Source organism: Drosophila kikkawai, chromosome 3L (assembly GCF_030179895.1).
Source record: "Drosophila kikkawai strain 14028-0561.14 chromosome 3L, DkikHiC1v2, whole genome shotgun sequence".
Taxonomy (NCBI): domain Eukaryota; kingdom Metazoa; phylum Arthropoda; class Insecta; order Diptera; family Drosophilidae; genus Drosophila; species Drosophila kikkawai.
This window is the reverse complement of record NC_091730.1, coordinates 16,834,493-16,847,918: the sequence shown is the minus strand read 5'-3', so window position 1 is coordinate 16,847,918 and position 13,426 is coordinate 16,834,493. Positions and strand designations below refer to the sequence as shown.

Here is a 13,426-nt window from a genome sequence, read left to right as displayed (position 1 = left end):
AAAAAACAAACGCAAAGTCACAGAAAATCGAATTTTTGTTTTGATTTTAGACTAAACTAATTAAAACAGATCATTTTTCGAATTATTCATGCATCAAAACAGCCAATATTTAAATAATTTCCGTCTGCTGCTCCTCCATTAGCAAAAAAACATTCGCATTATTTTTTTTAAGCCATTTTTACAGTTTGGTTTGTTGATAAGAAAAAAACCAGTCCATTAAAAAAAGAAATCCAGTGGCCATTTAGACGCCATAAAGATATAAACAAAAGCCATAAACAATAATAATACAAAGTGAATTGCACTACAAAAAATTAGTTGAGGCATCAAAATGGATGATATTTTTTAAATACAATCAAAAATAATTTAAAACTTTTCATTGCACAATAAAAAAACTCAACAAATTACGCACTTGTAAGCATTTAGAGATTATTTATAGAAATACATAAAGAACTCATGTCAAACTCTTGATAAGGGAATTTCAGTTTTCTAGTTCAAGTGTTCGTCTATAGCATATATATTTATGTACATAGTCAGAGATGAGTACTTTAGACTCTAATCGGAGGCTCGTAGCTGAGCAGGCTGATTAACTTGATCCAAAGTACAAATTTATAGGCTAAAATTAAACTGTTATAACTGTTAACTCTTCAATAATTGGGTTACCAAAAGCACTTAACTATAATGTTCAAAGAAAGACTGTACTTATGTTCTTTAAACACAACAAAAAAGGCACCACAATTACTCATTAAAATAATGGCGAGGAACAGACAAAATCACCTTACGACTTTTGCATAAATTTCATATGGAAATTGCTTTGCTTTTATTCTACTTTTCCTTTTTGTTTTCCCTTTTTTTTGTGTTTTTTTTGGTTTAATCACATGCCCAGGCGCTTGGCAACAAATAGCATTCTGTTCTCGAATTTCGGATGAGGTTAAACCACGGGGTTATCGCTAGAGAACTTGAGAAATTGTCAGTGAAATATATATATTTTTGTTTTTTACAAAACTGCACTCGTTAATTATATGCACATTTCAGGTTCTGTGGTTATTTTTATCTCACAAAATTGAGAAATAATTTGCGGTTTCAAAGCAAGCGGAAACTGCTGTCCGAACATATTATAATTATCAATGGGTTCTTGACTCACTAACACTGATCCCGGGTTTATTGTACTCGGTATCAGTACATTCGTAATACGTAATTTAAATTCATCAAGTGAATCTTTGGAAATTCATTCACCTTCACAAGAGACTTGAACTTTCAGTTCCACTTCCCCCAAACAAATGTTCGGCATATCAATTACAAATAACCCTCGATTTTCATTATTTCCATTCTATTAGCTAATACCCAGATTCATTGTAAGCTAACCAAATAAGGTTTGACAAGCTGCTGTTCGAGTTGTACATAATATAATTATTGTTTCAACAATTAAATATGTCAGCAGTAGAACTTTGAACTTGACATTGGGGCATTGTTGACAAAACAAAGGCGGTAGAAATATTTGCATAATTAACTTTGGTAAGTAGTCAAGTTTTTATTCAAAAAACCCCCGGAGACAAGCCGAGTATTCATTGAGAATAGTTCAGAGAGGAAAAAAACAGTTGTGCTAAGTAAATATAAACAAAAGTAGATAGAACATATAACAAAACACCAGGAAAGGTGTGAAAAAATATAATAAAATATAATTTATTACTATCTCTTAACTTATTAATTAATTAAATAATTAAAGAAGAATCCCCGAAATAATATTTATCTTTTGCCAAAAACAAAACTAATCTCTAAATACGTTCAATGACCCACATAAAACACATCTTTTTCCCCCCACTGATATCGCTTTATCTGGTTATATACGAAATCCCCTTCTTCCTACGTCAACCTCTATGATATTTTTGATATATTAGTTGGGTATTTGATTACGCTGCTTATTAGGTGTGAATTAATAAACAGAAACACACCGAAAATCACGTTATCTCTCACCCAATAAAAAGTAAAGGTGTGAACTTGGCAGCCAAATGTTTAAGCAAGAAATTAGTGGCTTTTGGATGCCTCATTTAAGGATCGATTAGCAAATAGGCAGGAATATTTTATATAATATTAAGAACATTTGTATTGTTGTAACATCTGTGTTTTTAATGAAGTCTGGGGCACCTTAAATAAATAATAGAAAAATATGTGCAACAGGTAAATCAGTGCAATGTTTTGTTCAAGTTTACAGGTTGACTGCATTCTATAAACGTGCCTAACAGGTTTCTACAACAATTCCAATAACTACAATACTTTTTCCTTTATTTTATAGTTTTTACACACCACCTTCGTTATTTAGTTGATTTCATTTCCTTATCAGGTGTTGTTATTGGCCTTGGAATTGCAGTGTAAGATAAGAAAGAGCCTTGATTTTTAAAAGGTTTTTCATCTTAAATTAAAATTAATTTTAATACAAAACAAGAAAGGAAGCTAACTTCGGCACGCCGAAGTTTGTATACCCTTGCAGATATTATTTCATTACATTTTACCTATACTTATTATGTTTACAGTTTGACAGTTACAGTTTTGCATTCCCAGCTTTACATTTTGTATACATCTACGGATCGGTTTATATGGCAGCTATATGATATAGATGTCCGATTTTTTTGAAATTTATACCAAAATTCTAGAATAATAAAATAAGCTTATACGTTGAAAAACAACGAATCTATAATTTTTTTTCTATTAATTTCCCGATCGTTCCTATGGCAGCTATATGATATAGTCGTCCGATTTTCATAAAATTTTTACCAAAATTCTAAAATAATATAAAATGGTCATATCTAAAAAATGGTGTAAAAATGTTGAAAAACAGCAAAGTTATAATTTTTTTTCTAAAAATTTATCGAACATTTGTATGGCAGCTATATGATATAGTCGTCCGATCCGGCCAGTTCCGACATATATAGCAGTGAGAGCATATAAAAGACTATATGCAAAGTTTCATTGAGATAGCTTTAAAACTGAGGGACTAGTTTGCGTAGAAACGGACAGACGGACGGACAGACGGACAGACGGACAGACGGACAGACGGACGGACAGACGGACATGGCTAGATCGACTCGGCTGTTGATGCTGATCAAGAATATATATACTTTATAGGGTCGGAAACGTCTCCTTCACTGCGTTGCAAACTTCTGACTGAAATTATAATACCCTGCAAGGGTATAAAAACAGCAGGTGAAAACAGTTGGTTCAATTAAGATTTTAAAAAAAATGAACAATACTTAATAACAAAGGTAAAAAAATCTGTTTAAGCAAAAGAAAACTTTTTTAGTTTAAATATACTTTAACTTTTTGGTGTCACCTGATATAGGTTTTACTTTCGCAGCTAGTCTGAGCGCGTGTCATTAATTTCTTTGATTAGGGGATGCGTGTTCTACTATTCTAGTGATAAGAAATGATCTGATCATGAATCATGATACATTATGCAATGGCATGATCACTAGACAAGCTCAATAAAGACGGAAAATAACCGAAATAAATGATTATTGTTATTGAACTGCAATGAAAAGTATAAATTTTAAGCTAATGGCCAGATCAATTAAAGCCTGGCCTTAATTACATGAATGAGAAAAGATCATAGAGCATTTAATAAGTTAATTAAGCCAAAAGTAACTTATTATTTAACAATATACACTTTATTTTTAGTTTAAAATGTCTCTATTATAAAATAATTTGCATATTATTAAAGCACAATGCACATTTTATTTCAATTTGCTTAAAGCTCTTGAAAACAATTCTTTGTGATTCCGAGAAAATGCTAAAGAGAGTGCGGAAATTAAGGCAAATTTTCTCACCCACGCAGCAGAAAATTTGATTACTTTTCAAGGCAAACAAACATCTGGGCAAAATTGTAAACAAATGTTAGGGAAAACTTTAATTACAAACAGTCAGATAGGGTCAACAAAAATAGAGCAGGAAACGTCAATGCATTCACACAATTTTCCAAGTGAGTGAAGATACATACAGAAGATTCTCAAGAAATTGAACTAACAAACATGTGTTTTGATTAGAGATATAATTTCTAGTTACAAAAAATTTGAGAAAGGATCTCAATATAATTTTAAAAAACTTTTAAAACTTCAAATCTTTGAATAATGTTTTTTTTTTTCTAAAATCTGGAATTTCAAATCTAGAAAACACATTTTTCTTCAGGAAATTTCGACTTATCGAAGTTTAACCGTACTTCCACACACTCTTCTTCTTGCCCAGGTGCATTCTGGATAGGATAGGGTAAGAAACGAAGAAAACAGACCAATAATGGAACGGGGAATATAAAACGGGCAAGAATTTCTGTATTGAACAAAGAAACCGATGTTAAAGCAGAGCGTCGGGCAAGTAAATATTGGAAAGAAATGCATTTCTAGAGACCATTGGAGGCGTAGTTTTTTTTATTTAACTTTTTGTTTTGTTTTTTTTTTTGTTATTCTTTGAGAAGCAGGGTTCTTTGTGCCCCACCAGACCTTCACTTTGTCACTCGGTCAACGTTTTCTGGTGGGTTTTTCTTCATTTTCTTTTTGGTCTCTGCAAGAAAATGCAAACGTCACGAATTCGAGTTCACTTCCTAACCAAAAATTGTTTTTTGAAAATAAACACAAAATAAGTAACGCGGTATTTTTATCGCTTAGAGAAAGAACTAAAAAGAGAATGAGAGAGAGAGAGGACCACGACCACAACGCACATGGCAATTCGTTTGATGTCCGTTTTTTGATAAGTTCTACAGGGAACCTTATCCCGATTTGTTTGGCAGTTCTTAATGATAACACAGGTTTTATTTACTTTTTAAAACTAGCGGCAGGAGGCCTTAGGCCGGTTTCGGGTATTATCCTTATCGGAGGACTCGGATTCCGAGAGCAGGAGAGCTCGAGAGCAGGAAAGAGAGGAGGAGCACGACGATTCGTCCGATTCGGAAAAGTAGAAACGACTGAAACTGAATTCACACCGCGGCAGCCCAGTCGGTCCGATATTCCTCTGTATGGGTTAGCTGCTACGTAGGTGTAGGGCCTTCTGGCTGAGTGTTTGTAAGTGCTGGCGTGAGCAGGCGGCGCAGCCAGACGAGAGCGTGGCGGAGAGAGACAGAGCGTGAGAAGACCAGGCGGCTAGTGATGCCACCGTGAGTGTAGGTGCTTGTCAAAAGGAATGTGTGTGTACTAGGGTTCCACAGGAGCAGAACAAAATTTTGATATATTCATTAAGCCCAAGATTTTGAGACTGAAAACGTCTTGAAGTTGAACTGGGAAATAAGTTTGTTCTAGTTCTAAGTTGGCTTGATTAGAGTTGAATATATAAGGTTGAGGTTAAGGATACATTTGGGCCTTAAAAAATGGTCCTTCCAACCGGATATTAGGGTTTTTTGTAGCTTAGATAAAATATCATTGATTAGGGAATTATTCCTGTTGGGGATTAAACTTTCAGTTTCAGAGAGCGTAGCTTCTTACTCATAAAGGTCCTTGCCCAAGATATTACTTATTTTAATACGATATTTTCTTATATAATTTCTTATAATTTCTTCTCAGTATAATTGTTATTGTAAATATTATTAAATATCATGGTAAATATTATATTATTATTGCAAATATTTAATGGTTATGAATATACAAATCAGTTCCATATATAATCTTTCATTCTTAAATATCCTTTCCAGTTATATTTCACCTGCTCCTCCCTAACAACCCAAACAGCATGCAGACCAAACACGAAGATGATCTCAAAACAAAAACTGCAATTGGCGAGAAGCAACAGGAACAAAAACAATAGAGACGGTGAAATCCGATTAGAAATGCCGAAGACAGACGACGTGAGAGCAGACACATGAGCCTGGGTGTAAGGGGGAGGAAATCGGAGGAGAGAGAGCCAGAAAGGAGGAGAAACGCACGTTGCCATGTGCAGCTCAAGCAAAACAAATTCGAGCAAGTTACCAGAAACATAAACGCAAACAGAAATGGAAACAACGAGCATTAGACCGTACAAACGGGAAATGTTCAACAATTCCAAAAGCCAGACCTGCCTGGCTGCATTGCAGCCCCTCTGGCTGGCTAATTGGCCTCGTGACACACCAGGAGGAGCACATTGCATGAGCAACACCTGTTGGACGTTAGGGAAGTGCACCATGGCGACAAGCTCCAGCACCTTCCGCTGGCAGGGCTTATGTAAAGTGTTTTTTTTGGGTGCCTTGTAATAATTTGGAGAGTTTTACTATGGATCTCTAGAGCTTTGATTGATAGGGAATCTAAAAAACATCCTGTAAAATGTCTTACTTAAGTTTTGCCATGAAATATAATAAATAAGTTTAAAATAACTTATTACCTATTTTTGTTTGCTAAATTTACTGAAAGTTAAAAGAGTGATCAATTTTAATTTAGATTTTTATATCCCAATATATTATATATAACTAATTATAGTTCGAACTAACGTCGTTACTTCGAGTAAAACTTTATGCCACAAATCAATAACAAAATCCATACGAGACTATTTGATTTATATATTAAGCAATAATACATAAACAATCACTGTTTATGTCCTCGAAGATATCGTTGTAATTGCATTGCAACTTTCTCGATGGGGAGGCGGGACATCCCAACCACTCTCAGGGAGAAAGTCTTCAACTGGTTCAGAATCCACTGGAAGCACTTAACACAACTACTCAACCTGAAACTTGTTTGCACGTAGAAATTTCCTGTATTGGCTTACATAAAGCCCAAAAGATATGATTGTGATGACAAGAGCTTGAAATCGACGTTTTCCCCTGTTCATGCATTGTGTAAATGTTCTATCATCTGCGCGTGGCATGCTCCACTTTTCTGGGGGTTTCCTGCAGCTGATAAAAAAATAAAATAAGTGACCTGCTAAGATAGGAAATCACTTGATTTAGATACTTTAGGATGTCTGAATCATCGAGTGGGGTGGTGAAATTATTTGCTAGTTTTAGCAACTCTGTTCTGTTGCCAAGGGTTAAGTAGATATAAGAACGAAATAGGGGTATCTTTAAGCTTTATTTAGTACAAATAAAATCTATTTCTATAAAAAAAGCAACTCTCTTTCTATATTAACCTTTCCCCCAGCACGAAACAAGCCCACGCGCTTCTAAAAATCAATAAACCAAACAAATTTCAAAGTCAAACTAGAAACTGACCATCAATTTTTGATTAGATAGATACAATTGAGAACAAGGACAACGATTTGCTCAGACATTTAATATGTATAGAGTTTTTAGTAAGAATCAATAAGAGAAATATGAACTTGCTGAGAACCTAACAGAAAATATAGAATTTATTATAAGAAATACCTATTGAATTACGCCAGGAAAGCGAGATAATTGCATCAAAGGCAAAGCGCCACACCACAGCACAATTCTTTGATCTTTGCTGTATAAGCATGCTATATTATACTATATGAATCACAAATTGAAAGGCATATATACATATATCTCTGTACTTTTTTATATAGCTTAAAGCCTCACAAGAGTGAGATCATATAAAATGCAATGCCTTAAAATGTTATTTAATTGAGGCGATAATAAAATTCAAAAAGAATTCATGTAAAACATAATCAAGTCGAGCCGGAAATAATATATAAAATCAGCTACTGGAATATTTGCTAGTTAACTTTGTAGAAATGTACTTAGCCCAGTCACTTAATCATTGTGGTTGTGCCAACTAGCAAAAGTTAAACAGTTGTTCATTTCCTTAGCAGGCAATGTAATTAGTTGCCTGGTTAACTATAAAAAAGTAAGCAAACCATTAATGCAGCTTCTTTAATCAGAAAACTCTGGAGGAGGAATCGCAGCCTATTTCTGGAATCCATGGACCATATTTGGTTATTAATTGGTCTGTCCATTTAAACAAGACAACGTTTAAGTTGAAGTTGAAGTTTAAACTTAGGAAACCCCTTTGCCAACCCGGGAAACCAGTTTATCTTTTCGGTCAATAAATTTTGGTTTCAAGATTTTTTTGCAACTTGTTTTGGTTTGCTTTTTCTTTTTTTTTTTTTGCGAAAAAAACAAAACAAAGCGAATATCAAGGCGTTACGGTGACCCACATTTAATCACTCTATAAAAGCACAGGTAATAAATATTAAAAAAAAAATTAAAAAAGCAAGAATAAAAATAATTTTTATGTCTCATTAGGTAACTCAAAAAAAATTCAGAACCAATACAAAGTTCAAGCCAAAAATTTTCTTATATTATATACATAGAAATATATCCAAAAATATTGAAATAAACTTTTCAGATCTACGTCTGCAATTGTTTTTACCCTTTTGCGTCATTCCATGTCACGTGTGGGGGCGGGGCTTCGGACAAGAAAAAAAAAGAATATTTTCTTCAAGGTAACATGGAGATTATACGCCAAAATGTGAATAAACAAAGTGCTTGAGCTTCTTGTATCTAAAAATATCAAGAAATGTACTCAGAATTTGAATGTCTGCATTTGTCTTTTAAATTTTAAAACATGTTTTGGATTTTGAACTTTCTATAATATATAGTAATTGACAGATCTTTGGACTTTGTTTTTGAGGGGTAAGAATATATCTTTCTTTCATAGACATTTAATAGATATTATTTTCTGTTCATTCAATAAAACATTGTTTACATATTGTATCAGATAGGAGCTATCAGAGCAGATAAAGCAAATAGCAGACTAATCAAATTTTCTCAGTAACATGGAAGGTCACAAAATTTGATTTATGGGGCAAATAAACAAGAGAATCGTGATCTAGATATGTAAAAAATATTTATTTAATTTATTTACAATTTTTTCAAAGGGAAATAATGAAAATAAAACAGAGTTAAGTAAATATTAAGAAAAATATATATATTTAATACAATATAAAAAAGATTAAATAGTAAAAAAACCCTAATTTAGATCTCTGAAGTCTCTAAATTATGAAAATCCCTAAAACAAATATTTAACTGAAATTTCTTGCCACCATAAACTCAATTTACAATCCTCGCGCTTCTGAAAATCCCAGCTTTTCAATAAAAGTTCGCGAAAAAAAACATAAAAAATTAAGCCTTTAAAGCCTTTTGTTAATTGCCTTGAGAAACCTGCGCGATATGGTAATTAATTTTACTGAACCCAAATAATTTCGTACTGATTGTTATCTGGCGGTGTCGTCACTTCATTTTTTGTACCTCGGTCAGGTGGTTGGCCAGACACGAGAGAGAAAGATAATATAGTATATGCCGTAGTATAGCGGAAAATTCGACGTCACTTCCGAAGATTTTGCACAAAAAAATGTATATCTTAAGAGTTAGATAACAGAGAGATTCATAGATTTACCCTGAACATTGGTCATGGGTTGTTAAGTATCTGTGTAAACAGAGTGAGTGAAGCTTGAGCACTCAATCAAGGGAGAAATTGATATAGATACAATGGCTAATATATATACTTCGTACGATCTCTCACGAGTGGAAAATATTTATAAATTCCATTGGGTGACAAATAATTATCAATGTAAAATCTATAAATTAGATCGGACACCCCTTTGCCGCATTATCGCTGAATACTTGATATTTATTTAATAATACAGGTGTATATATTATATTGTTTACATAACACACTGTCGCTGCTGCTGCTGCTGCTGGTGTTCGCTCTTACCTAACTCGAGTGCCACGCGCTCTTTGGGAGTCCAAACCTAATGAAAGTTACGTTACCAAAACCCCTAAAAATACCTAGGGGCTTGGCCTGTCATTAAACCAGGTTCAAGGTCAACACGAAAACAATTAAACCTCACAAAAAGCAGACCGCACTTTGCCACGTTTTTTCAATACCTCTAACGGGAAATGCTAATCACCTTTCTAATCACACGTAATTACCAAAATCTGATATCAAAAACTTACCATCTTTGTGGTTTCGGTAGCCATGGCTCAATTCTATACTATGTAGTCTTTGGATATCTGAAGAATTGCTCGTATGGTTTCTATGTTAGCACAATCGCGGCGAAACGATTATTTCATAATTTTCACTTCACGCCGACGACTGAAACGTCTATTTTTTGGTAGACAACGTTTTTTATGAATATGTTCGTTCGACGACTAATTTGCGAATGCTACCAAAACCGAATCCGATTTTCTTTAGCGTTCTCCGCTCGCCTCTCTCTATTAAGCCCTGGACAAAAGAAAATATCTGATAAGTGTTTGTTTTTGCCGAGCGCGAGAGATACGAGACCGGGGACCGGAGACTCGAGACCAGAGACCAGAGACAAAAAACCCGGCGAGACGAGTGTGAGAGTGCAAATACTAACGGCGGTTACTCATCGAATGAGAGTGAATGGAGTGCTTACAGTAGAACCTCGAGAGGGGGAAAAATGGGAGTATTACTTGTTAACGGTTTCATCTTAAATTCTTAATTTGTTTGAGGGTTTTGAAGGAATGTTTCTAAGGTTTCTAACGAGTTTCTCAATGATTACCCAAGTATATCAGATATTATCACCAGTTCTTAAGATCGGAGCCAGTAAGTTTGTGCCAGGAAAGGAAGTTTTATTAGAAATTAAATGACAAGGTCTTTTAAGAAATATTAAATCGAAATATTAAGGGGTTTAAACATTTCTTAAAAGACCTTTTATATTCATTTCTAATTTCTTAAATGACCTTTTTAAATTATTTTTATTTCTTTAAAAGACATTTTATTCCCAATTAGAGTTTTTGATAAGTTTTTATCCCAATTTCAGCTCAACAGAATCTCCACTGTATAACAGTTGAAAATTATGGTCATTCGTGTTGTTGGGGTTGCCTGCAACCACCGCTCGTGACCTGACCTTCCCTCTCACAACTCTCGCATTGACCTTAAACCATTCGCCTGACATGCAATATACTCGTTCATTGTAGTTTTTCCCCCTCACACATTTTCCTCACCGCTGATGAAAGTCCATTCATGGAAAGCGAAATGTGTGACGTCACCTGTTTTGAGGCTATTTGGCGCTGTGCAATTTGTGTGGCTTTTACAACTTGTTGTCATTTGCTAAATGATGAAAGTTTTTCCTGGGGAAACTTAATCTCGTGCTTTACGTTTTTGCCTCTGGAATTCAGAGAAGGCGAAGAGATTAGATGCAAAGGTAAACGATTTAGGTGAAATGATGTTGGAGAAGATAGATAAGGGTACAATTCTGGATTTCCATAGAAGAAGATCTGGAATCTTAAGCTTGTTATGGCTCTTTTGCGTCAGATTTTCCTTGTTATCATATAACTCTATTGCGATATATTCTTAAGTTTGAAGGAAGGTAATTCGTTCAGTAATTTCAGTAGCTCTTTCACTGCTTTCCAAACTTCTAACTAAAACTATAATACCCTGCTAGGGTTTTAATAACAAATAATTTAAATTTAAACGAAATAAATAAAATATAAGTCTCACAGCTGCCAGCTTTGCTACATATGTATATATCTTGCGTTTTATATCTTTTAGCATTTTACAAAAACCGTAAAAAAAGATACAGATACATCTTTGTATATTTTACACGTTAATATACATGATTGTGACGCCCTCTAGCGACATGAATAGGAAGCGTTTGACTCAAGGTGCCTGAAGCACCCTGTGTCAGAAGAATTTAAATTTCAAGAAATTAATTTAAAAAATTAAAATTAAACTATCAGGCCTGTTCTAGTTTCCATTCGGAAGTGAATTTGATAACATTTGCGGATTTCCCTTTAACATAAGCGAATTTCCCTTGGTGATTTAAGGAAATTTTTTTTAATTTCCCTTAAATTCCCAAACAAAATCAGCTGGTCGCTTTCAACAAAAGAGATTCCCTTGTCTAAGATTTGCTAAAAGGGGCTGATCAAATTTTGGCCCGCTGTAGTCTCCAACTCATAGATAGTAATGAAGCACTAATTTAAATAATAAAATCTAAGGAATAAGCATTAAGACAGGAAATAAACATTTTGAAATATTTGTAATTGCAATCAGCTGTTCTGGTGGCAAAATGCTGGAAAGTAGAGTTGCCGAGGGTTTAGAAAAAATTCCCTTCGCATAAAATTTAGTTCAGTTTGTGGATTGAATTGGCTGGTATTTTAAAGAATAACACTTTTTCATATACTTTACCTAATAGCAGATATTTTAATTGTAAAACAACATAAAAAGTAATTGTTCGAAATTAATCTTAAATATATGCCGTTTTTTTTGAAACGCTGACAACCCTTAAATGGTCCCTCTCAAATACGACACAGCGGCAGCGGATTTGCAATAATGCTGAAGGTTAGAATCGAACCGATTTTAAGGTGCACCCACAAAATAATTATTTATAAATCAAGTACTTTAGTATTAGCTAATTCAATTATGCAATAATGTTCCCAAAACCTCTAGGAATAGATTACAATTAACATTTGTAATATACATAATCGCATTGTATTTTAAAATAATTAATTTCTGATTTTGCGGATTTGAATCCGCCGGCCAAATGGCACACGGAAAGTTTCCGTGCGTTTCGTCTGCAAATTAACAGAGACTTAACAGAGGGAAATACGAATCCGTAAAAATTTTTCGGAAGTGAACACTAGAACAGGTCAGGGAAATCCGAATCCGAATAAATTTTACGGAAGTGGAAACTAGAACAGGCCTGTATATTTAAATAAATTTTGTTTATATGTAAATTTTCATAAATTTTTATTATTAGAAAAAAAAAAATAAAAAAAAATTTAATCATTTTGGATTTAAGGTTATATAGCTGGTTTGAAAAATAAATAAATAATAAACGTTTTTAAGCATAAATATGTAAGCATATTGAATATGTGATATTTTCTCAAAAATATGTTCGTTTATAATTTATAAATTTAATTTAAATTATTTTTTTTTTATATATAATATATTTCTATACTATTAATAAATATGAAGTTGGCCAGGATACAATACTGATGACCAAGAAGAGGCTTCTCTATTGAAAGAACAAGCTTTCTTCTTTATTTTGAAAATATATCTATGATTTTATGTATGATTTTTAATATTAACAAATTGCTGGCATTAGATCACCAACATAAAATCTAATTGAATAGTTTTTAGAAGTTCGAAATTCTCCTGGAATATAATTAGTATTGAAAATAAAATTAATAATCATGAAAATTGTAAAAAAAGGAAACCAAATTGAAAGTTAATTGTATATTTTACAATTTTGTATCACAAGACCGAACCTAGACATTCAAAAAAACACTTCAACTAAATGATTAAACATTTTTCCATTGTTAATCGAGTGCAGTTCCTCAAAAAATGTGAAAAAAATGTTCATTAACAGGCCATATTAAATTTCGAGAAGGGAGAACCAGACGAAACGGAAGTAAATTTCATTATTTTGATTTGCAACGAGATCAATCTTTCGCCCAGTCATCCTCGTCCTCATCCTCACTATGACGATGATGATGATGAGCAAACTGGCAAAGGGATCAGGCGCAGCCGCAGCAGCCGCCGACCGTTAACACCCA

General features: G+C 33.5%; 1 protein-coding gene across 3 annotated transcripts in view; it reads right to left on the bottom strand.

Moving 5' to 3' along the window:
• Positions 1-13,426, bottom strand: part of Indy (I'm not dead yet) — a 35,316-nt gene that overhangs the window by 8,047 nt on the left and 13,843 nt on the right. The window contains exon 1 of one of the 3 annotated variants that reach the window (XM_017182142.3): positions 9,860-10,062. The exons of 1 other annotated variant lie outside the window; for it this stretch is intronic. In XM_017182142.3, the coding sequence (XP_017037631.1) occupies positions 9,860-9,883 (24 nt within the window). In that variant the 5' untranslated portion in view covers positions 9,884-10,062. Of the gene's footprint in view, positions 1-4,800; positions 4,952-9,859; positions 10,063-13,426 lie in introns of those variants that run through there. One more of the 3 variants, XM_017182143.3, reaches the window with a different exon arrangement.